Below are 21344 nucleotides of genomic sequence, written 5' to 3'. Positions count from 1 at the left end.
CTAGCTTTGCCCATGCAATGAAATGCATGCCCACCATGGTGTGCGATCATGGACCCATGTACACATACATGCATTGCCGCTGTCTGCATGAGCCATTCGTTGGCTCCTCCAATGCAGCTCCGGCGACTGGTAAAATTGAAGCAATCGACTCATCCTCCGTGCGACATCGCTCCACGATCACTGCACAATTTCTTCTGTTTCCTCGATAACCTCTTCCACAACTTCTTCGACAATCTTTTCGCCATCTGCCTCGGCACTCCGCGTGCGTGAGAGCTGCAATTGAGCTTCTGGGTCTGGGAGTCCCAGAGCCTCTCTCTCCTGTCTGAGCAGCTCCTTCTCCTGGGCGACCCAACTGTACCATTCCTGGTACAGTCTCCGTCGGGTGTCGATGACGGCCTGGTTCGCTCCCTCCTCCAATTCTTTGTCCAACTCGTCGAACTCCTTGGAGTAGTCGCGCAGGTTTCGCCGGATGGCGCGCTGTTCCTCCTTGGACAATAAGGTCGGTGGTCGAGGGCGCCAAAGCAGCTGCTTGAATTTCTCCGTGGGCGCATCGTAAAGGAGTTGCCCGTAGAAGGTCCACAGCCGATAACCGTTTTCCATCTATGAGGTCACGGTCAGTGTGCACTTTGGGCTAAGCGGTCCTATTTATTGGGGCCTTACCTGGTGAGTCCAGACACTGGCACTCGTGACAACGTATCTGCCTGTGGGATCCCACTCGACGTCCGTCATGCCGTAATGGTCCTCGGTGTTCATAAGCATCAGGTTAGCGGCCAGATGAGCGTCACTTTCGGGCTTGTCGCCCTCATAGTCGAGATCATAGAAGTCAATGTCGGAGTGCTGCTGGACGCTGACGGTGGCTATGGCCACGAAGCGTCCCTTCGGCGACCAATAGATGCCATTGCTGTTCTTCTTGTCAAACGTGCGGACTTGTTTGAACGCACCAGTTCCTGCGCCTTTGACCTTTTCAGGGGCAAAGAATATGACGGCTGTTTTCGGCAAAGTATTGGAGCCAGCAACGGCTTCGCCTGCAGTAATCAACACAAAGCGATCGCCCTTCGGTTCCCAGGCAAAATTGATAACAGTTTCCTTGAGACTGTCCACGACTTCCACCGGCACCCCCTTCTCTTTTATGCGGAAGATTTCGAGGTTGGTGGCCAGGGACTTCTTAGACTTAGAGTGTCGATCCACCTTGACGCAGATAAATTTGGCCTCGGATTGCCAATGAAGTTTTGCATCGGTGACGTTGAAAAGATTTCGTGTGCGGACTATTTCCTTGCTGGGAACGGACATCAATGCTACCTTGGCTGGGTTCGAGCCGATTTCAGGTGTCCAGAAACAGAGCAACGACTCGTAGGTCTTGACGCCATCTCTTTGGGTGATTGCTGGAGCCCATTCAAAATCCATGACCCCTTCGATCTTCACGGACGTCTTGTCCAGCAGGTTCATCCGGGGGAGTTCGTAGATGGAGATACTCTCGTGCGGTTTCATCCTAGCCACGTATTTCTCGTCGGCAGACCATTTGAAGGCAGGCCATTGGACTTTGGCCTTGGGAGGGACCACACTGGGATCGGCACCGGGTGGAGGTGTAAGGTCGTAGGCAACGAAGGATCTGAGGGGCTTGCCCGTGGTGATGTCCCAGATAACGATGTGCTTGCCTTCTTCATCAATGGTCAGAGGTCCTCGTCCCTCTTCCACAGTGATGGGTTGATTCGACCAAGTTGTGAGATACTTTTCGCCAGGAGAAAACTCCATCAAGCTGACAAACGGATGAGGAAACTGTCGAACGCGTGTGAATGATGGTCCACCCCAGAGTTGGACACCCTGCTGATGGATAGAGGCCAAATATGTCCCTTGTGGAGACCATGAGACGAATAGTTGTGTCCAGTGCTTGCGATCGACGATAGGCTCGGGCGGTTCTTTCTTGCTGTTCCAATATACGCCGACATTATCACCCCGGAACATCACGAACTGGTCCCGAGCAGCCGGGTCGAAGAGCCAGGAACGAAGATGTTCCCTCTCCTGGAAAGGTTCGATCTCGGGTGGAACAAACTCTTCGTCTATCCGTCCTTCTCTTCCGTATTTTTCGATGTCTGTGAGTTTATTGACGGCGATGGTATGTTTCTTGTCAAGGGCTGTTCCGTGGAGTTGCTTGGTGGCGGCGACTGCCTGCTCCGGAGTCGAGTACTCAACGAATGCGAACCTATACCCGCATCAGACAGAGGCGAGCACGAGGCCCAAATGTTACTCACCCTTCGGACATTCCCTGTTCGTTCATAGGCATGAAGATAGACTCTTCGCCATCCTTTATCCTCCCCACCGAGTTTAGCCTCTTCAGCAAGAACTTGATGAGTTTCGGTTTCTGCTCTTCAGAGACGATCGGCAACCCATCGACGACCTATGCACCTTAGTATGATGGAAAGTATAGCCTCTGGCGAAAAACATACAACAAAGGTATCGAGACCCTCTTCCATTCGCACATCGAATCGTTCCTTCAGGTCGCTGAAGTCAATATCCTCGACATCGTCTTCGAAGTCGTGCTCGGAGAGCTTGTCGAAGCTGGGAGCCATTTTTGCGATAGTGACACCACGGCGGTGGCAGCTATGGAAAGATCGGTATGGTAAATGGCGAGCGTTGTTGTCGGCCTGCTGCTGGCTTCAGCAAATATTCGGCGGGAAGCGCAGGTTGTGGACACTGCAAGGGCCAAGATTTCTGCAGTCACGTGTTTGTTAGACAAAATGATGCACAGGTCACGTTGACTTGCCTGCATACCTGCTCTGTATGCTCCCCCGTAACCATCATAGCCTTGCTTAGTCAGCTGATTTCTTTCTCGTCACTGGATGGCGCCGGCAGACTTTCCAGATCCCGTCCAGTCAGTCGATCTCCCCCAGCTTCCCAGACTATTGCCAGACCCGTGCCAGTACGTGGGCACATGTTCCGCAGGCGGCGTCAAATAGTAGTCACTTCTACTCTTCCCAAGCCACCCTCTTTTTCGCGGGTTGCCACTGCACATCACTTAACGGCGTCCTCGTCTGTCATTTGTTCACTTGGTCTCACCTATATTGCTACGACTCATGATCTGGACACTATAAATCTTTTGGGGCCCAATTCAGGAAGCGAGTCTCCGCCGCACACGCCAACCCGGCAGGTCGATCACTGATGCTGGGTGAAGCGAGCAGATGTCTGATGACTTGCCGCTTAGGTTGATTCGTTCTCTGCGTCGCTACTGCGGGTGTTGCTCGGGAGGGATTGGTTCCCACAGATTAGGTCTTGTCTTTCCTACGACCGAGCACAATGTCTCGTAAGTGTCATGAGTTGTCTGCTTGGGTGATATTTGCTGATCCTTTACAAGTTCCCCAAAGCGTCCGCGCGCAGTACATCGCTGTTATAGATTCTATCCTCAATGAAGCTGATTTGACCACTATCACGAGAAAGAGCATCCGACAGGGAATACAAGATCGGGTTGATTACGATATTACTCCGCATAAGGTCGGTCTTCCAGAGTGGTCGGGAGGCCCTCGCATTGACCAAGTATTAGGCTGCTATAAAAGTCTTGATCGATGAGAGGTTCGACATCATCAACGCCCGGAAGAATGGCGAGTCTCCAGTGGTGCCCTCGGTTGAGCAGGCCGACCCCATGCCCACAGCAAACGGTGTTCACAAGCCGCCCGCGGACTCCCCGTCGACTTCACCTACGAAAAGGGGCACTAGCGACGCTGCCTCGGACGTCATAGACAGACCGCCCGCAAAGAAGAAGCGTAAAGCAAGTCTTGACGCCGACGCGGCATTTGCTGCTCGTCTTCAGGCGGAGGAAGACAAACTGGCTCGGCCTACACGAGGAGGCACCAGCAGAAAGGCTGCACCTGTGAAGAAAAAGAAGAAGAGACCGAAGAAGGAACCTGGGACAGGGTCTGATGATTCTGACCTCGACGAGGAGGGGCGTAAAGCCCAGAAACCGAAGCGCGAGACGGGATTCCATGTACGCCGCGCAGCTTTGGCTCTAGACATTGGCTGACAAGCAGCAGAAACCACTCAACCTATCTCCGGCATTGTCCAATTTCTTCGGCGAAACACAGGTAACTATGCTCGTCTGCTCCACATGGCAGAGGTACTGACCTGACCCTCCAGCTCTCACGCCCCGAGACCACAAAGAGAATGTGGGCTTATATCAAAGAAAACGACCTGCAGGACCCGAGTGACAAACGATACATCGTTTGTGATTCGAGAATGCGAGAAATCTTTCGACAAGACAAGGTGCACATGTTCACCATGACCAAATTGATCTCGCAACAAATGTACAACCCTGAGGACTGAGGTATTCTGCGCATCCTTCTGGGATGATAGCGATGCGCATGGCAGCTTCTCTACGATGATAATGATGAAGGCAGGACAATACCTGTTATTACGGCGGCATGGGCGATCGCGGCGAGATTGGCGTTTTCCCACAGAGCAGGAATTACTAGTAGCACAATCTACCGGCATCGCTGCGCGTACAGGCGTAGCACATGGAAGCCGTTTTACATGGCGCTGACTAAATAAATCGTCTTCTGGGCAGTAATCCGCATAACAGATCTGGGGGATCAGATCGCACGGGTTCTGCTTCCTGGCTACTGGTCGATCAGGAGCATCAGCCTTGCTGACTAAAGCGGGTCGATGGCCATCCTCGCCACTTTTCTAGATCATTCAGAGCAATGTTACTGGGAATGATTGACTGTTTCTTGAAATGAGATACTCTTTCAGCCGCGGCTCAGAAGTCGGCTTGTCCTCTAGAGTATTGTGGTACTTGTAGAGTCGTACGGCCAATCTTTTATCAGTCCTGGGGAATAAATTACTGACAATCACCAAGTGATAGACTACCAGCAATACCCCACACTGGCCTGCGACTTTTCTTCCTTCGTGAGGCCATACTGCAATTCAACCCATCCTCTAAACAATAAACGCCACCGCCCGATAACCCATCCGGCAGCCTTGCCTTGCTGACATTCATGCCAGAAGCAGCATCTCCCGCACGGGCTGCTGTGCCACAGCGAGCTGCACCGGCGGGGCGGGGTGACCGACTCAACCTAGGAGATCACAGTGGATCGCAGGCTTCACCAGACAATCGCGGTCGGGGTGCTGTCGCAAGAGCAGGGCGGGGTCATAGAGGAGGCCGGGGGAGAGCTCGCGGCCATGGACAAGGACGAAATACTTTGTCTTCTCAGATACCCCAGCTTGATCAAGCTGCAACAGATGACAGCTCGGGACGACCGCATGGGGGCGGCTTCGGTGCTCGCCTGACCGAAGCTGCCTCGAAATCTACAGGCGAATCGGATGAACCACAGTCACGGGAAAATAATACAGATGCTGAGACCGAGGATGCAGAGGTGTGCTTCATTTGTGCCAGCCCGATTGAGCATGTCTCGGTTGCACCTTGCAATCACCAGACGTGCCACATCTGCGCGTTGAGGCTGCGAGCGCTGTACAAAACACGGGCTTGTGCTCACTGCAGGGTGAGCTATGTCCTCCCCGCCCTGCGTCCATAATGTACTGACACTGCTCAGACAGAAGCACCCTTTGTGATTTTTACCGACAGTGCCGACAAGCGGTTCGAAGAATTCAAGGACAGCGACTTCGTCAAAATCGACGAGAACTTGGGCATCAAATATGAAAAGGATGTCATCTTTGAAGACACCATCCTGCTCCTCAGATATAACTGTCCCGACAAGGACTGCGACGTTGCATGCCGTGGATGGCCGGATCTGCATCGCCATGTCAAGACCAAGCACGGGAAAATGATGTGTGATTTATGCACAAGGAACAAGAAGGTTTTTACTCATGAACATGAATTGTTCACGCCTGGTGAGCTCCGAAAACATGAAAAATACGGGGATGACATGCCAGGAGCCGCCACCCAGTCTGGCTTTAAGGGACATCCTGAATGTGGCTTCTGCAAACAGAGATTCTACGGAGACGACGAACTCTACACTCACTGCCGCGAGAAGCACGAACGATGCCACATTTGTGACAGGCGCAATGGGGGCAGAAACCCTCAGTACTATCTCAATTACCAAGAATTGGAGAAGCATTTCGCAGCCGAGCACTTCGTATGTTTGGATGCCGAGTGTCAGGCAAACAAGACCAATGTCTTTGAGTCCGAAATAGATCTCAAGGCACATCAACTTTCCGAACATCCCAACGGGCTGTCGAAGGATGCGCGTAGAGATGCGCGACTGGTCAATCTATCTGGCTTCGAGATACGCACGCCGTATCAACCACAGCGGAGGGGCGGTCGAGAACGCGAATCTCACGGCAGTGGGAGGGGACGGGATCCAAATGCTGAACCGCTGCCCATGTCCAGTGCTCAGCCCATGAGCCGCGCCGAGCTGGCGTATCAGAGACAGCTCGCCATCCAGAGCTCGCAGTCTGTATCCAACAGGAGTTTTGGAGGCCAGCTCACACAGCCTACGCGTTCGCCACATGCGAATCGCGCTCAACCAGCCCCTCTGACGCAGCCATCAGCGTTGCCCGCTGTCGAAAACCTCACCCTGGGGTCCGATAACCCTCCGGCGGCGAACATGACACCCCAGGAGCAAGCTCGCGCGTTGCGGCACCAAGGTGTCGTCGAGCGGGCCTCGACACTCTTGAGGGGTGACAAGACTAAGCTTTCACAATTCCGCACACTTGTCTCCGCCTACCGCAGCGGCACAAGCTCGGCCACTGAGTTGATTGACGCATTCTTTTCTCTTTTCGACTGCCCCAGCACCGAGCTGGGCAAAGTCATCCGGGAACTCGCCGACCTGTACGAAGACGACGAGAAACGCCAATCCCTACTCCGTGCCTGGAATGATTGGCGCAGCATCAATGAAGATTACCCGAGCCTGCCAGGTCCAAGCGGGTCATTGCCGGGCCTTTCGAGCAGTGGTGCGGCCTCGGGTAGTGGCAGACGCGTCCTGACTCTGAAGAAGAGTACGGCCCAGTCGTCTCGTTCGGCAGTCTCAAGGCAAGGCTCCTGGGGCAATGCCTTGACTAATGGTTCAAGTCGAGACCCGTTTCCTGCTTTGTCCTCTGCCAATAGTGGTGCTCGCAGAACGGCTCCAGGGGCAGGAACACAGCTGGCCTGGGGCAATACCTCTGCGCCGCAAGTTTCTAGAACGACACCGAGCAGCGCACCTGTGTCCCGTCCTACGCCGACAACAGCATCCACTCTCCGTCAATCCACGCGCAACAACCCGCCGCCAAGGCAGACTGAGGATATGTTCCCATCACTGCCGGCCGCGCCGAAGCCCAATACCATGATGCCGGGTTTCAATACACGCGGCTCCGTCCGCTGGCTCAACTCAAGCCGTAACTCCCCGTCTGGCTCGGGAACAACCACTCCGGCAAATGCATGGGCCAACGGGGGTTTGACACCGACCCCTGCTCAGGCAGCTGCCGTCGCAGCGTCTACTACTGGAAGCTCCGGGTCTGTTGGCGCCGTTAGTGGTGATGCCAATGGCGGTGATGATGCAGTGACCAAGAAGAAGACCAAAAAGGTCAAGAAGGGCGAAACCCTCTTCCATTTCGGATAAAGCGACATGAGCATCAGTTTAATCCTGTCTTGCATCATATGGGCAGCTCCGCTTTGAACGTCGTTGGTGTGGCATGAGGTATGAAGGCTTACCTGCAAATACAAATACCCAGTTTGACAGCCGAAACGCCCGAAAATTGAACCAGATGTGAGCATATCTGCCGACACATTGGTTTTCTGGATCCTTTTACGACATGCTAGCGAGCCTCAACTATGCGGATGACACAAACCCCAGATAGTCGTTCTAGTGGCACTGGCCATGTCGGAGGATTGAACTCCTCAATCTGGTAGGATGCCTTGGGTAGGCACCTTGGGCTGTACCTAGGTGACCACTTTCGTGGTCGTCACATGTACCAAATTTGTAGAAGTGCAGGCCTCAGGAACATTCCTCGATGTGCAGATGTTGCATGCTATTTTTTATCACCCGGGCAGTGTTACTCTGGCCTGAAATCGAGACAAGGGAAAGACATACCTTTTGTTTGCGTCGATGACATCTCATGTATACAATCCCTAGACACGGTCGCTTCGTATATTGCCTGGTAGACATTGTTTAGAAGATGACAAGATGAGATGGACAGCTCAACGGCAGATACCAACTTTTCCGGCTAGCACCGGGGAGAGCCTCCTAGGAGAATTAAGAGGAACCATAAATATCTGGTCGGTTGATCGTGCCACCCTCATCAGTCCAACTTGGAGGTCGAGACACCCCGTTGCACGACGTGCGCAGCCTCGCACGTGATCAGGGATTAGTAACTATGTGGTCTGCGGTCTTGAAGTCCGATGATTGGCTCTTTTCAAACAGTCAAACCAACCCCTTTACAACGCTTTGGTGACAAGGCTGACACACCACCTTGTTTCCACTATGCTACAAGTAACCACCTTCTGCAAGTCTCAATGGGGCCTCATCTGAAGCGGTACATTCTGCTATCTGAGTTACGTATGACTACCTCCATCTCCATGGTCCAGCTCCAGTCGGGACGTATTCGTTGCTCAGGATTCATCGCACGCCAACGCTAACCTAGGCACCCTTGACCTTTCGCACAACAAGCGTCCCCTGGTCGTCCTATTCCTCGCTCGGCTCAATAGTCGCTTCCTTGGTTGAAGTGTAATCGCGGTCGTAGCGGAGGTCTGCGCCGTAGAGATCGGCATCTTTCTTCAATTCGCTCGCAGCTTTGAAGGCACTTTTGATATCCGCGAATTCAATCGACACGTAACCATCCCAAGTCCAACTGTACTCCACCACTTGACGATGGAGATCAAAGCGAGTCAGCTTTCCAGGAAGCAGGCCAAACAGATAATCATTGACATTGCCGATCAACAGGATCCGGCTGGCCTCCTCTTCGCCCCAGATAGCATCATCAATGTCACCGCTGAGTGGGTATGTGGGATCAATTGGTTTCCACACTCGAACTTGAACTCCTTTGATGCTAAGTGGCTCTTTCTGATGGTCTTCTTTCATTTCATCAGCCGCCGCCTCGTAACAAAATACCACTCGAGCAGTCATGGTGGAAGTGACCCGACCAATGGGCGGGAGGAGCTGAATGGATTCCAAGGCGCCACTGTGGATCTTGGCGAGGACATCTTTCATGGTCGTGCCAACAGGGATATTGTCAATCATGACCGTACGGTATGCGTTGCGGTCACTCACCGCATCCTCGGGCAGATAGCGGACAGGGTGGGCGGGGAAAGGACTGTTTCTATACCAAGGCAGGCCCGACTCTTTGACAGCTTCCCATATTTCCTCCTCACTGTCGAAGATTGGATTCTCTTTATTTAGCAGCCATTTTGGGTGTCCGTCAAAGTTGCCAGGAAGTTGCACAGGGACACTTTGGTAGTTGCGGCTGTTTTGAGCACAATCGAAAGTTGCCACCTTGGTGTGGGATGGGGTATGGGGTTGATTGCTGTTGCCTTCACATGATAGTATTTGGCGCAAGTTGTCGTTGTTGTGATTGCCGTTGACCGCAGCCGCGCCCGCACCTGCACCGATGTCTGAATCTGATTCTGCCTCGTTTGAGAAATGAAGGTCGTCAATCTTCTGGAAAGCCATCTTCTTGCCGGAACTGTTCGACTGATGCGCCTAGTTAGTCAATCCCACAAAGACATGACACTGAGGCAAACCTGATCTTTCAGAACCTCCTGCTCTTTTGCTGGAAATCTACGCCCGTATTTATTGACGAAGGAGGTTGGCTAGATGAATGTTAGTGAACCACAGGAAGTGAACAAGGGGAGAAAGAAAGTGAAAGGTACCAATTGTAGAATAGGGGTTTCGGCGGTCTACTTCAGTTAGTGACTTTCTCTTCACCTTTCGAGGTAGGAGTTTTCACCGGAAGAAGAGGCTTTGAAGGTGCAGCAACAACAGAGAGATTGCCGGTATCACCAGTGTGATTGCACCCATGGCACGAACCGGTTTGCACATCTTTGTCCTCCTTGACCTCTTCCAAACTTTCACCAGACTCGGTCTCAGGAGTGATGTTGATGAGCTTGTTGCCGTCTGCAATTGACTTTGCCGGTGTGGTCGGCGTTGTCTGGCTACCTCTAAGGTCTTCAGCGATAGAGAATTGCTTTCGCAGAGTTTGACGCAACGCAGAGATTGGGGAGCCGTCGTCGTGAGAACTGGTCAACAATTCAAAATTGTAAAGCTGAGTTTCGTCGACTTTCATACTGTTCGCCGAGGCAGTGGCGGGTTTGTTCGCGGGACATGCCAGATCTTCGACATTCTCCCGGAGTCTAGATTCCGCGGGCAGGCCAGTCGATTCCACGCCTTTTGCAAGATGGGGGTTGCTGCGGTAGAAGTCATGCAAAGCAGCTTCTTCCATGTCCTTGGCAGAACAAGCCGCCTTGTCTCTGGAAGGAGCTTCATCATTGTCCTTGTTCAAGTTATGCTTGATTATGGCGCCCAAGTTGTTCACAGTGACGGTGAGACGCGATATTTGCTGCTGGTGCTTTTTGATTTGGTCTTCCAATTGTATGGATCGCTCGACTTCCTTTCTCAAGGCTGATCTTGTCACATTGTGTGCCTGCTGCTCATTGACCAAAGCGAGGCCCAAGGATTCGTTGAGAGTTGTAGTTGGTACGAAGGCCGCAGCCGTTGGGTCCATGTTTGGGATCTCAACTGCTGAGTGAGAGGGATCCTGAAACTGCATCAACTGTCAGCATTGTTAAAGGATCAGCAACAGTAGGACTATGGCCAATGTAATGGGGGTGCGCCAGTGAAGATACTTACGTGCCAAAACTGGTTTGCATATTGGAGTGTCTGCGCAGGGGTGACCTCTTGCCCGTCTATCACGGATTGACCTTGCTTGGTTGGACTTTTGGCAGCGCCTTCAACAGCAGAACGAAGAGCCGCAGGGCCTAACCGCAGACGCGACTCAGCCAGGTCAGGCTTGATGTGCTTGTTGAAGAAATCTGTATCTGTCGAACCAACTTGTGGAGCTGCAGTCATGATCGAATTTGCAAAATCTCCGGTGACTGAGTTAGCGGTGACATGTCTGGATGCTTCAGCTCGACGCAGGCTCTCAGCAAGTTGTTGCTTCAGGTAGTTTGTGGCAATAGAATCAATGGATTGAATATTGTCAACCGGCGTGAATTTGAAACTGCCCAGCTGGGATTGATTCAAGTCCTGTCTCTCCATGGGAGGATAGTTGAGCAGACGCTCAGAGGGCTTGATCGCGGCCATGAGAGCTGGGTTCTGAACAGAGAGTGCGGATGATGCACATATGAACGAATGAGGCAGCAGAGAGACGCGAGACAAGGAGGAGCTTGCGAATGAAGAGGCAATGCAGGTTGATATGCAATGAGCAGTCAGTGTGAGATGAGGCGTGTGGAAGATGTCGCGGATGGGTGAGGAAAGAGAAAGACAGAACGCAGCTGCGCCCTTTACTCACCGCGCCTCACAATCTGACTGACACAGGCTGCGGTGTTCAAGTATTGCCCATGTCTTCAAGTTCTTCGACCATCGTCGACAAGGTACCGTCAGTCTCCTAAATGGTCGATCATCATCGTCCTCCTCCAGTCTCTCCATGTACTTAGTCACTCATGGGCATTTCTTCCAGTGTATGTTCCATGATCCATCAGACAGTCTCACGCCTTTTCCATCCCAGTCAGTCATTCCAGTATGCCACGTACCCTTAATATCTCAGACTATTACCGTGAGTTGACAACTTGTATAGCTGGCTCAGCATGACAACAGCTGACAGGACTTCTGCAAGGAGACATTCAGACAGTCCGGCGCTGGTCTTTCCCAAAGTCTTCCAATCGCTTGCAAACTGTGCAGCTCACTGCTTCAGTGTAGACCCCCAGATCTGCGTGGAATCACATTGAAGGTGCGCAATCAAGTCATCAAACAATATTGCGCAGTGGCCTGTTCTCGGTGTTGTCACGTTGAAGACCACATGAGCCACAATGCGGACAGTGCGCGCTTGAGGCTCGGCCCATAGAAGGCTGATGGACCGTCAGGAGAACAACGACGACAGTATGCAGTTCGCCAGGTTTGTCCCGCAGCAATAGCATCATGTCTCTCTACCGGTCATCAACGCTGCTGGACTATACGATGCTGACTGGGGAGGTGAACAGAACAAAGCAGGGCGAGCAGAATCGGTACGCACCGAGACAAAACAAACAAACTAGGGATTTGACTGGTAATTATAAAATGAACGGACAACAAATTCAACACCTCACGTATGGCATCGGGTGATTGACTCGCGAGCAGATGCTCGTCACCGCATAGATTGCCCGGAGCGCGAGCCAGCGATGCCCAAGCAACCACTCACCAGAAGAGGGCAACCTAGGTACGGATCAAAGGGAACAATGTCATGTTGATCATTCGCTGGACAACCTTGTACGACTTGCTCAATTTTTTGGCCATCCACGATCATCATCGGCGCCTCCGTAGGCCATCCGACAGGCTGATTGTCCATACGGCAGATGGCCGAGCAAAACCGCCTAAGCCCGGGCGATCCAAGGGCTAAGGCTAAGGAGGCTGTCGTGGCGGTGGTGAAGCAGTCTTAGCATCGCCTGGACATCGCATGCTTGGTTGCCAATTCTCTCCAAGTTGGTGGCAACCGCACTGGCATGTTACACCGTTACACCAGAGCCGTTCTCTACATACAAGATACCCCACCACTCCACTCTTTGCTCCTCGATTCAGTGCTTGGAGAGATAGGTCAGATGAACAAGCAGGACCACTCCATGCCTGCCCCGGACTCCAGCCTGATGGCCTGACGTCGATGTTGATGTCGATGGGCCGTTCGTCCAGTCACCCTGGCATCTCCCTCCATCCTCGAGATGCCTATGGAGCCGGACACCCATGTCAAGTCCTTGCAAGTCCAACAGCCGGCTACCATCAGCACCTTCGCCTACTATGCGTCGCCAACTCCTCATGTTAGCGCACCACCGAGGCAATTCGCAGTATTTATGCCGTGCCCTCCCCCCTTGACCTTCCTTCTCCGTATCCCTTTTACTTCCCCGCCGTCTTGTCATTATGGAGAAAAATGAATTGAAGACCACGGATTCGGATAACGGACACTCACCGTCAGAGACAGAGAAACACTTAGAACATGGTGTCCCCGTTGACGCTGTCAACCTTCCCGACCCAGATGAGGGTCTGAGTGAAGAGGAGAGGAAGCGCATCGTATGTCATGTTACTTTTGTGACAAGTCTCCCATGCTAACTTGAGCAGGATCGGGCACTCCTATGGAAGCTCGATCTCAGACTCATTCCCTGGCTTTCCCTGCTGTACCTCATGTCCTTTCTGGACCGAACAAACATTGGCAATGCTAAAATCGATGGCCTTCAAGAGGATTTGAACATGAGCAACAATCAATACAACGCCACCCTGACCATTTTCTTCATCTCTTATTCCGTCTTCGAGCCCTTGACACAGGTTCTTCTCAAGCGATTCAGACCGTCCGTCTTCCTGCCTGTCATTATGATTCTTTGGGGAATCTGTATGACCTGCATGGGTCTGGTCCACAACTTTTCCGGTCTCATGGCTGCTCGATGGTTCCTAGGTCTCACCGAGGCTGGGCTCTTCCCGGGTAAAGACCTGTACCCGACGTTCTATCCTCGCCCAGACTAATACTTCTATAGGAGTGAACTATTATTTGAGCTGTTGGTATAGAAGATCCGAATTCGGTGTCCGAGCGGCCATATTTTTCAGCGCAGCTGCCCTTGCCGGATCTTTCGGTGGTCTCCTGGCGGCCGCCATCGTCAACATGGACGGAGTTGGTGGCAAACCCGGATGGGCTTGGATTTTTATCCTTGAAGGATTGGCCACGGTTGTCGTAGCTACTCTTTCCTTCTGGATGGCACGTTCATGCTCTACTGAAAAGATGGATCTTCAGCTAACCATCTGCCAGGTGCATGACTTTCCTGATGAAGCCAAGTTTCTTTCCGAAGACGACCGCCGTCGCGTGATTCGTCGTCTCAAACTCGACCAGCAATCCAGCGCTGAGCATGAGGAGTTCAAGCTGGATTATCTCTGGGCCAGTTTGAAAGACTGGAAGACGTACACAGGAATGATGATATACATGGGTGTTGACGGTGCCCTCTACGCGTTCAGCCTCTTCCTACCAACAATTGTGCAGCAGATGGGCTACAAGAGCATCCACGCGCAGCTTCTCAGTGTCCCACCCTACGCTGTAGCTGCGGTGGTCACCATCTTCATAGGCTTCGTTGCGGACAGGACGCGGATGCGCGGTGAGTTTGAGACGTTCACGGGCTCTACATGGTCATTCTTACTGATGTCGCAAAGGATACTGTAACATGGTCATGTCCCTCTTCGGAATCGTCGGTTTCGCCATGCTCCTCGGCTCCGGCTCACCACATGTCCAATATGCTGGCACTTTCCTCGGCGCTATGGGGATATATCCTTGCATCCCGAACACGATCTCCTGGACAGCAAACAACGTCGAGGGTGTGTACAAACGAGGCATCTCATTGGGATTTGTGATTGGATGGGGCAATCTCAACGGTCAGTTTTGATCCTGCGCATTACATGTTTGTCCCCAGTCTCCAACCGACCTTGCTGATTCATCCCAAAGGTATTGTGTCATCAAATATTTATCGAGCCGAAGACAAGCCAAGATACAAGCCAGGGCACGCCGTCGTCTTAGCCTATGAAGCGATATTTCTTCTTGGAGGTAGTGTTCTTCAACACGTCCTGCTCCGGCGCGAGAATGCAAAGCGTAGGAATGGCGAACGGAATAACTGGGTTGAGGGTAAGACAGAAGCGGAGATCGAAAAGCTGGGTGACAAGAGACCTGACTTCCTTTACACGTTGTAAAGGTTGTCACCCCTTCTGCTCCTCCTGCCTTGTGTGAGGAGGGGCGGAGGGTGCTTAGTTATGACTATGAAGAATGAATTTCTGCCAATGGATATAAACCATAGAGCAGACCATCAGCGATGTTTTGATGCGACGGCAACGCCGGTCTCGATCTTGTAATGAGTAGATATCCACGTCAACGAAGACGAGAAAAGCGGGTGGTTCTTTGCTGTACGTGGAAAAGTGAAAGTCGAGGATCGTTCAGAATCATTCTAGATTCTCATCTGATATGTGGCCTGGTCCTGACAGCCGTTTTCCTTGTTATTTGGCGCCGGAAGAAAGGGTATCGACAGCACTTTTCGGCCGGCGGCTGTACCATGTATCACAGAAGGAGGTGTCTGCCCAACTGTCAATGACAACGTGCCCTGGGGTTCCTTAGTTTGGGCGACGAACCCCGATTTGAAAGCAGAAAGCGGCGTTCGATAGCCCTGACCGTTCATTCAGGGTACCGGGAAAGCCAAGCGGACAGACACTGCGGCGGGCGGGCTGGGATATCCAGGACTGGGAGGGCTTTTCCATGCACGAGTCTGGCCAGAGGCATACCAGGTTGCCCCGAGTAGACATTCTGAAGAACAGTCTGATCCGCCTTAACGAGGAAGAAATATTGGAGAAACATGCAAAGACATAGAAGGATCAGGGTTAGCGACAATGTGTCTTTCCAAAAGAGCAGGACCGCAGGCAGATTCTGGGTTTGCAAGTCCCATTCATTCCCTCGTCAAGTTGGGATATGTGGACCTTTCACCGCTCATCACCAAGATATTGAGCTCGACATAAAGTGGTAACGCTGGTTCGGAGAAAAGGGATTTGAGTCCGAGTATTCATGACATGATACATTACTATGTACCCTGAGGCATTGGGCTACGGCGCTGGTACATGACCAGGTGCACCGATTCACGCCATCCATTTTCATCAGCTATTAACAGTTAGTCCATATCCCTACCCTTTGAAACAGGTATGCCGAGCCATCCTCGAACATATGCAGTAGTGATGGGAAATCAGTGAACATACCAATCATAAAGACGGCGACGAGCTTCACGGAACGCTTCAACGCCGAGTTTATCTATATATTTCACTGCTGCTTCTTTCCAGCCAGCGCACCGGTCTCCTTGTCAAAAGCAGCATAGGTGACTTGAAGAGAGGCGACAGCCGAAATGGCCACGTAAAGGATCGAGAGGAGAAGGAATCCGACGAGAAAGCTCATGTAAATACCTGCAACAGATTAGCCGCCAGCATCTCGAAGCAATGGAGGGAATGTCGATACCGGGTGTGAAGAACTGGTATTTGTCAAACAGTGGCCCGTCAATCATGGTCTGGTTTCCTGTCCGGTTGGCTGCGTGAGCACCGAGATCTCTCCTCAGGTCCAGATGCAGAGAATCTTGAATGGGCGAGTCCATGTCGTATTCCGTCTTCTCAAGCTGTTGGGCCATGAGAGACCCATCCTGGGCCCGCGTCGTCGTGTAGAGGACGGTGTAATTCTGGGTGGACAGCAGATCGAGGATTGAGGCGAAGAAGGCATCGTTCGAGGCAAGATGTTTGGCCCTTGATTCCGACGGCGGTGCAGGCAGGTTAACCTTGATCAGCCGGGGAGTAGGCGTCAGGGTTGTAGGGATGAAGCCTTCCGAGGCATCGATTTCAGTGGTCTTGACGCCACACTTTTCGTGGAGGACCTCAATCCAGGCTGAAGGTGTAATGGTACCCTGCACATCTGGGACTACCATGCTACTTCGGACGCCGACCCGAGGATGTGTTCCCGACAGTGATCTTGCCAGAGCTGGTGTCGATTTGATCGATTCATAGTCCCTGCCACTGACGCCTTGTTGAGAGACCAAGATATAGTAGTCTGAGGGGCATTGGGACAAGGACAGAGCAACGTCTGAGATCACCGAGGAGGCGGGTTGTAGTTCGGAGGAGGAGGTCAAGAGTCTGCAGAAGATTGTCAGCGTTGGACGGTGGCCAGCTGTATGAATGCTTGAAGAAGACCTACTCGGAGGTCGAGAACATGAAAAAGGGTGTGGTGTCGAGGTAGCCATGGGCGCATTCGGCAGCCAGCGCCAAAGCGCAAAGGCCGAATAGACGCATGGCTTTTTTCGACAACGGACTATGAAGTTGCGTTGAGGGATTGCAGAGTGGAAGCTCAGTGATGCATTACCGCAGATGGCGCATGTACTGTGATACTTAGGTAGTAGTATCATACTACTAGTGATAGTATGGAGACGCAGCAACCGACAAGGAGAGGAATGCAGGTTAGTCATGCTAAAGATCACGTGATGGAGTTCATGATTCATTGTGATAATAGCGGCTTGGCACCGTATTATCAGCCATATAAGCGACTACCGTGACAATACTCGAATCTCTCGAGTATTGCCAGTACCTTTGGTTTTGGCGCACTACTGTACCGGTAGCCCAGTAGTCACATCATGTTCGTTGTCTCAAGCATGCAGCCAATAATACAAGGCTCCCAATGTCATGGCAAGGCTGTACAGAGCAAGTCAGATACCTGAGTACTGAATGAGCCAGGTACGAATACTGCTAGTAGAGTAGTAGGTCCTCTACTACTAGGATGCTAGTAGCCGACATCCCCTATTATCTGACGTCCAAGAACTACTTTCGAATATTGGCTGAGAAGGTTGGTATTTCAATTGTCGTGTGCAAAATGTCGGCTTCCTGCAGATGCTCACGGCAATCTCCCCGCCTAGGTCTGCTTCCCTGGGCGCTGCCAGGAGCCTTTGAGAACATCAACACCAGAGAAGCCTCCGACGATGAAATCATCGCACATGAGAATTGAGCGGAGGATTTCTCTAGCAAACGATTCCCAAGGCTCCGAGAGACAACCCCCATCCATTCAACGCCGGGGATCGGTCTTCATGAGAAGTCGTCCATCGCCTTGTCCGTCAACTGGACTCCCCGTGTGGTTGCTGCCGAACCCTGGTTATCCATTCCACTTTGGTTGATCCTCCGGCTCATACTTCCCGTTCCGGCACCGCCCACTGGTTTCCGCTCACTGGCTGCTCCGTTCTTTTTCAGAGAGCCAACTCTTGAGCCTTGCCCTTGCTCTCTCGATGCCGACACTGACGGCTCCTCCTCCTGGCTGTCATCGTCGGGCGGTGGTGGGATATGTGGGCCAGGACCACCACCGCTGAAGGCACCTGGCATGTCTAGGATTCCCGGAGATGATGTTCCTAGTCCGTTCATTGTGGAATCGGAGGGTTCGAGTTTTGTGGCGGAATTTCTCTCTACCGCCGTCTGGTTTCTGGCATGGATGGGCGATCCTTCGATGCTCCCAGGTACTTCCAGACTGATTCGCTTTCCGGCGGGCAAGCCAACTGCGCTGACACTTCGGCCGTGCTCTGTCCTGGGGCTCGCAACCACGGGGAATCGGCCCAAACTTCCATCCGTACTTTTGTCACGTCTGTGCCGGCTGCTTGGTGCCGGGCTTTTGTCTCGTTGTCTCTGCTCTGTGATGGCTCGTGCCCTCGCCTCCATAGCAGCCCTTCGTGAGCTTTCATCGGTATTGCTGACCGCTCTCTGCCGCTGTGAAACGCTGGTAGATACAGAGCGAGTGGAGGATTGGCGTTTGAGTTCACCAAAGATGGCCTCTTTATGATCTAAAAGATCTCGAACGAGCCGGTACGGATGACGCTCTTCCAATGTAAGGGAATTCTCTATCCGCGGTCTCAGAATACAAGGAGCCAGGCATTGGGCCAGGGCAGTCACGTAGGCTTCGTCCGCTGAGGTGAGGTCGATCAGCCGAGTGAAATGTGTTATGATAGCATCCAAAGTTGCAATGTTGTTGAGACGGAGCTGACCTAGAGTCGATTGTAGCACCTTGATCCTTGGTGTAGCATCGATCGAGTCGCTGGAGATGGGGTTGGGAAGCGCGTCGGGCGTCGTTGCGTAGATTGTCTTGATGATCTCGTACACCTGTGCAGAAACAAGCGAGTCTGACGGGTTAGCATAAGCGAAATGACACTGAGAAGGACAACTCACCCGGTAGTTCGAGCAGGTATAACTTCAAGACGCTTGCTACGATGGGCACTTCATATCTCTCCAATACCCCTGCCGGTATCGGTGCTCCATTGTTGATTTGATTCCTTAAATGGTGCGTTGCTGCCAAAGGGACATCGACAAGCCAGATGTTTCTCCGGGCTCCATCACCTTCAAGGTCTGGATAATGGTTGTCGAGGAAAGTCAAGATCGAAGTGACGATTATGGGTACCCGTTTCCGGTCCGCTCTCGCTCTAGCTTCCAAGTCAACGCCAAACGTCTGTTCGTCCACGGTCCCGTAGTAGTTCTCGTAGGGTGTGACCTTGGGGATGTAAGCCCCCGTTCTGTAATTCTCCAGAAAGTAACGCAGGTCGCCGAGAGGCTGAATAGTTTCTTGATAGAGCATCATATGGTCGACTTGGCTTTGAAACGATGGGATGCTGTTGCTGATGGCGCCAGAAAAGTCAAGGATCACGGCCTTGATGGCCCGGAGCCGGTCTGTTTCACATCGTTCTAAGAACTTCAAGTGATCCATTATCGATTCTTCCAGATTGCATCGGAGCAAATCAAGTTTCCGCACTGCAGCCTTGTACTTCTCATCCGCTTCTCGAGCCTCACGTCGTAGGCGCTCGGCGGGCGTCTCGTTCGGGTAAGGGTTGTTCAGGGGGTTCCACGTCTGCAGAGTCTCTGTAATGGTTCCAATTGTGGGTGATTCTAGAAGACCCTCCATTGACGAGCCCGTTGTCGAGCGTCCAAGAGCCTTCTTCTTTTCGGGCACGCCTGTGATCTGGAAGACCCGAGGTTTCCACTGATACTTCAACTTCGAACTGTTCGCAAATGTGTTGCCCACATTGCCTATAAGCCGCAAGAATCCCCGGTCCACCAGGTCCTGGCCGATCTGCTCCGCGTATCCGATGGTGGATGCTTTCATGTGTTTCTGTATGTAGTCGACGATGTCTGTGCCTGCAGAGACGTTCTGGTACGTTCCCAAGATAGGAACCTTGTACTCGCCGAGCGGAATCGTCTCCAACATATGCGTCAAGAGAGCCTTCAACTTCTGAGGCGGGTATGTCTGGTCTCCGATCTCGACCGGAAATTCGTCATCATCATCATCGTCCGGCAGCACAATTCTAGGAGGCGGTGGACTTTGCGGCTTGGGACTCTCCTTCCCTGGTGCTTGGAATGCAAGTTTGTTCTCCTCTTCAAGGTCTTCCACGAGCCTGCACTTGTTAAAGTAATGGCTCCTCAGCTTCTTGACCGCTTCCGCTTGCCTGTCGTGGGATTTGATCTTCGCTTGTAGTTCGTCCTGCGAGTTTTGTATCCTTGTCGCATGCGCATCGCACCATCTGGAGAAGGGATGGACGACCAACTCGCGAATATTATCTGCTATCTTTCTGTGGTTCCTGGCCGCTTCTATCATCTCGCTTCGGACACCTTCGTATGCCTGGCAACGTTAGCAGTCTTGCTCAACAGAGTAAGGCATTCTGCTGACCTTGCGAACACTTGCGCCGTCGTCCCTGGCGAATCCACCCGTCATTCGGTCAATGGTTGGCGCTATATCTCCCAACCGGTCGCTGTATACTTCTTCGGCGTCTGCTCGCATGCTCGCGATTGTCAGGAGCTGCTGATTCTCGACCACGCCTTGTTGCAGCTTCTGGAAAAGGACTCCCAACCCCCCAGCATAGTCCGTAGACCAAAACGACTCTGTGAACCCAGGCACCTTCGGCCTAGGTGAAGGGACATTCTCTTTGGCCATGTTGGAGGGGCACACGCCCTGCTGCGCAGAGTCTCACTGGCGTCTCGGTCCAGTGTTCTAGGAAACCCGATCGGAGTATTTGTATCGTGAACGAGAAGAACAGGCTGGGTAGGATACGCTCCGGCGCATCGATGGTGGAGCGTAAACACAATGGCACTGGCGACTCGATTGAACGCTGGACTTTAAGATCAGAACGTAACACGTGTACAAGCGCTCGATGCAGCAAAAGAAAAGGCCAGGATCTGGAATGGGAGATTGAAGTTGGCCAGGAATAGCACCTGCGCCTGGTGGTGAAACATGAGGGGGCATTCTCGTCTGGGGCTGCACTACGTATGTTTACGCCCCAAAAGAAGAACCCTGGGGACCCTTCCGAAGTTATCGTCTGCTTACTATTGTGAGACCACAAGAATCCAGACACTTACGCTACTGTCATACTATGTTGGGGCCGTCGAGTCTTTGTAGTCGCCAGCAGAAAATAAGTGTCATCCCTAATATGCCGTGTCTACTAGGTAGTACGTAGATATCAGGTCATGAATGCCAGTCCAGTATCGATATATTTGTCATTCGTGTCTTACTAAGTAGACAGGCTAGGGAGAGTCTCTGATGGGATACCCGGAATCATGATTGTGTTTGTCGAGCTTGCCCTCCACCGGCCCTGGCGACAGCATGCCTCTTGACAATAATAATCTTAGCAATACGTCCTCTGCCCATGTCCGATATTTTCCCCCAGCTCCGTCCTT

At 52.4% G+C, this 21344-nt stretch overlaps 7 protein-coding genes across 7 annotated transcripts; 3 read left to right on the top strand and 4 right to left on the bottom strand.

Annotated features, from left to right (window-relative positions):
- Nucleotides 1-177: 177 nt before the first annotated feature.
- Nucleotides 178-2567, bottom strand: A1O1_01597 (eukaryotic translation initiation factor 3 subunit B; the record flags this gene model as incomplete). Its single annotated transcript, XM_007722510.1, has 4 exons — nucleotides 178-600; nucleotides 661-2200; nucleotides 2250-2395; nucleotides 2445-2567. The coding sequence occupies 4 exons, from the start codon at nucleotides 2565-2567 to the stop codon at nucleotides 178-180; spliced, it is 2232 nt and encodes a 743-aa protein (XP_007720700.1).
- Nucleotides 2568-3291: 724 nt separating this feature from the next.
- Nucleotides 3292-4311, top strand: A1O1_01596 (uncharacterized protein; the record flags this gene model as incomplete). The annotated part of the gene is made up of 4 exons (XM_007722509.1): nucleotides 3292-3486; nucleotides 3536-3976; nucleotides 4023-4073; nucleotides 4126-4311. 4 exons carry the CDS (start codon nucleotides 3292-3294, stop codon nucleotides 4309-4311), a joined length of 873 nt encoding a protein of 290 aa, XP_007720699.1.
- A 671-nt stretch (nucleotides 4312-4982) lies between these two features.
- On the top strand, nucleotides 4983-7544 carry A1O1_01595 (uncharacterized protein; the record flags this gene model as incomplete). The annotated part of the gene is made up of 2 exons (XM_007722508.1): nucleotides 4983-5486; nucleotides 5538-7544. The coding sequence occupies 2 exons, from the start codon at nucleotides 4983-4985 to the stop codon at nucleotides 7542-7544; spliced, it is 2511 nt and encodes an 836-aa protein (XP_007720698.1).
- A 1062-nt stretch (nucleotides 7545-8606) lies between these two features.
- Nucleotides 8607-11219, bottom strand: A1O1_01594 (uncharacterized protein; the record flags this gene model as incomplete). Its single annotated transcript, XM_007722507.1, has 5 exons — nucleotides 8607-9611; nucleotides 9662-9730; nucleotides 9791-9817; nucleotides 9868-10680; nucleotides 10767-11219. 5 exons carry the CDS (start codon nucleotides 11217-11219, stop codon nucleotides 8607-8609), a joined length of 2367 nt encoding a protein of 788 aa, XP_007720697.1.
- A 1803-nt stretch (nucleotides 11220-13022) lies between these two features.
- Nucleotides 13023-14825, top strand: A1O1_01593 (uncharacterized protein; the record flags this gene model as incomplete). Its single annotated transcript, XM_007722506.1, has 5 exons — nucleotides 13023-13172; nucleotides 13221-13578; nucleotides 13631-14239; nucleotides 14295-14513; nucleotides 14584-14825. 5 exons carry the CDS (start codon nucleotides 13023-13025, stop codon nucleotides 14823-14825), a joined length of 1578 nt encoding a protein of 525 aa, XP_007720696.1.
- Nucleotides 14826-15933: 1108 nt separating this feature from the next.
- A1O1_01592 (uncharacterized protein) lies at nucleotides 15934-16943 on the bottom strand (the record flags this gene model as incomplete). The annotated part of the gene is made up of 3 exons (XM_007722505.1): nucleotides 15934-16073; nucleotides 16126-16787; nucleotides 16849-16943. The coding sequence occupies 3 exons, from the start codon at nucleotides 16941-16943 to the stop codon at nucleotides 15934-15936; spliced, it is 897 nt and encodes a 298-aa protein (XP_007720695.1).
- A 783-nt stretch (nucleotides 16944-17726) lies between these two features.
- On the bottom strand, nucleotides 17727-20604 carry A1O1_01591 (uncharacterized protein; the record flags this gene model as incomplete). The annotated part of the gene is made up of 3 exons (XM_007722504.1): nucleotides 17727-18805; nucleotides 18852-20292; nucleotides 20341-20604. The coding sequence occupies 3 exons, from the start codon at nucleotides 20602-20604 to the stop codon at nucleotides 17727-17729; spliced, it is 2784 nt and encodes a 927-aa protein (XP_007720694.1).
- Nucleotides 20605-21344: the final 740 nt, after the last annotated feature.

Source organism: Capronia coronata (genome assembly GCF_000585585.1).
Source record: "Capronia coronata CBS 617.96 chromosome Unknown acBCG-supercont1.1, whole genome shotgun sequence".
Lineage (NCBI taxonomy): Eukaryota > Fungi > Ascomycota > Eurotiomycetes > Chaetothyriales > Herpotrichiellaceae > Capronia > Capronia coronata.
Note: the sequence above shows the minus strand (reverse complement) of the source record. Positions and strands in the feature narration are given on the sequence as shown.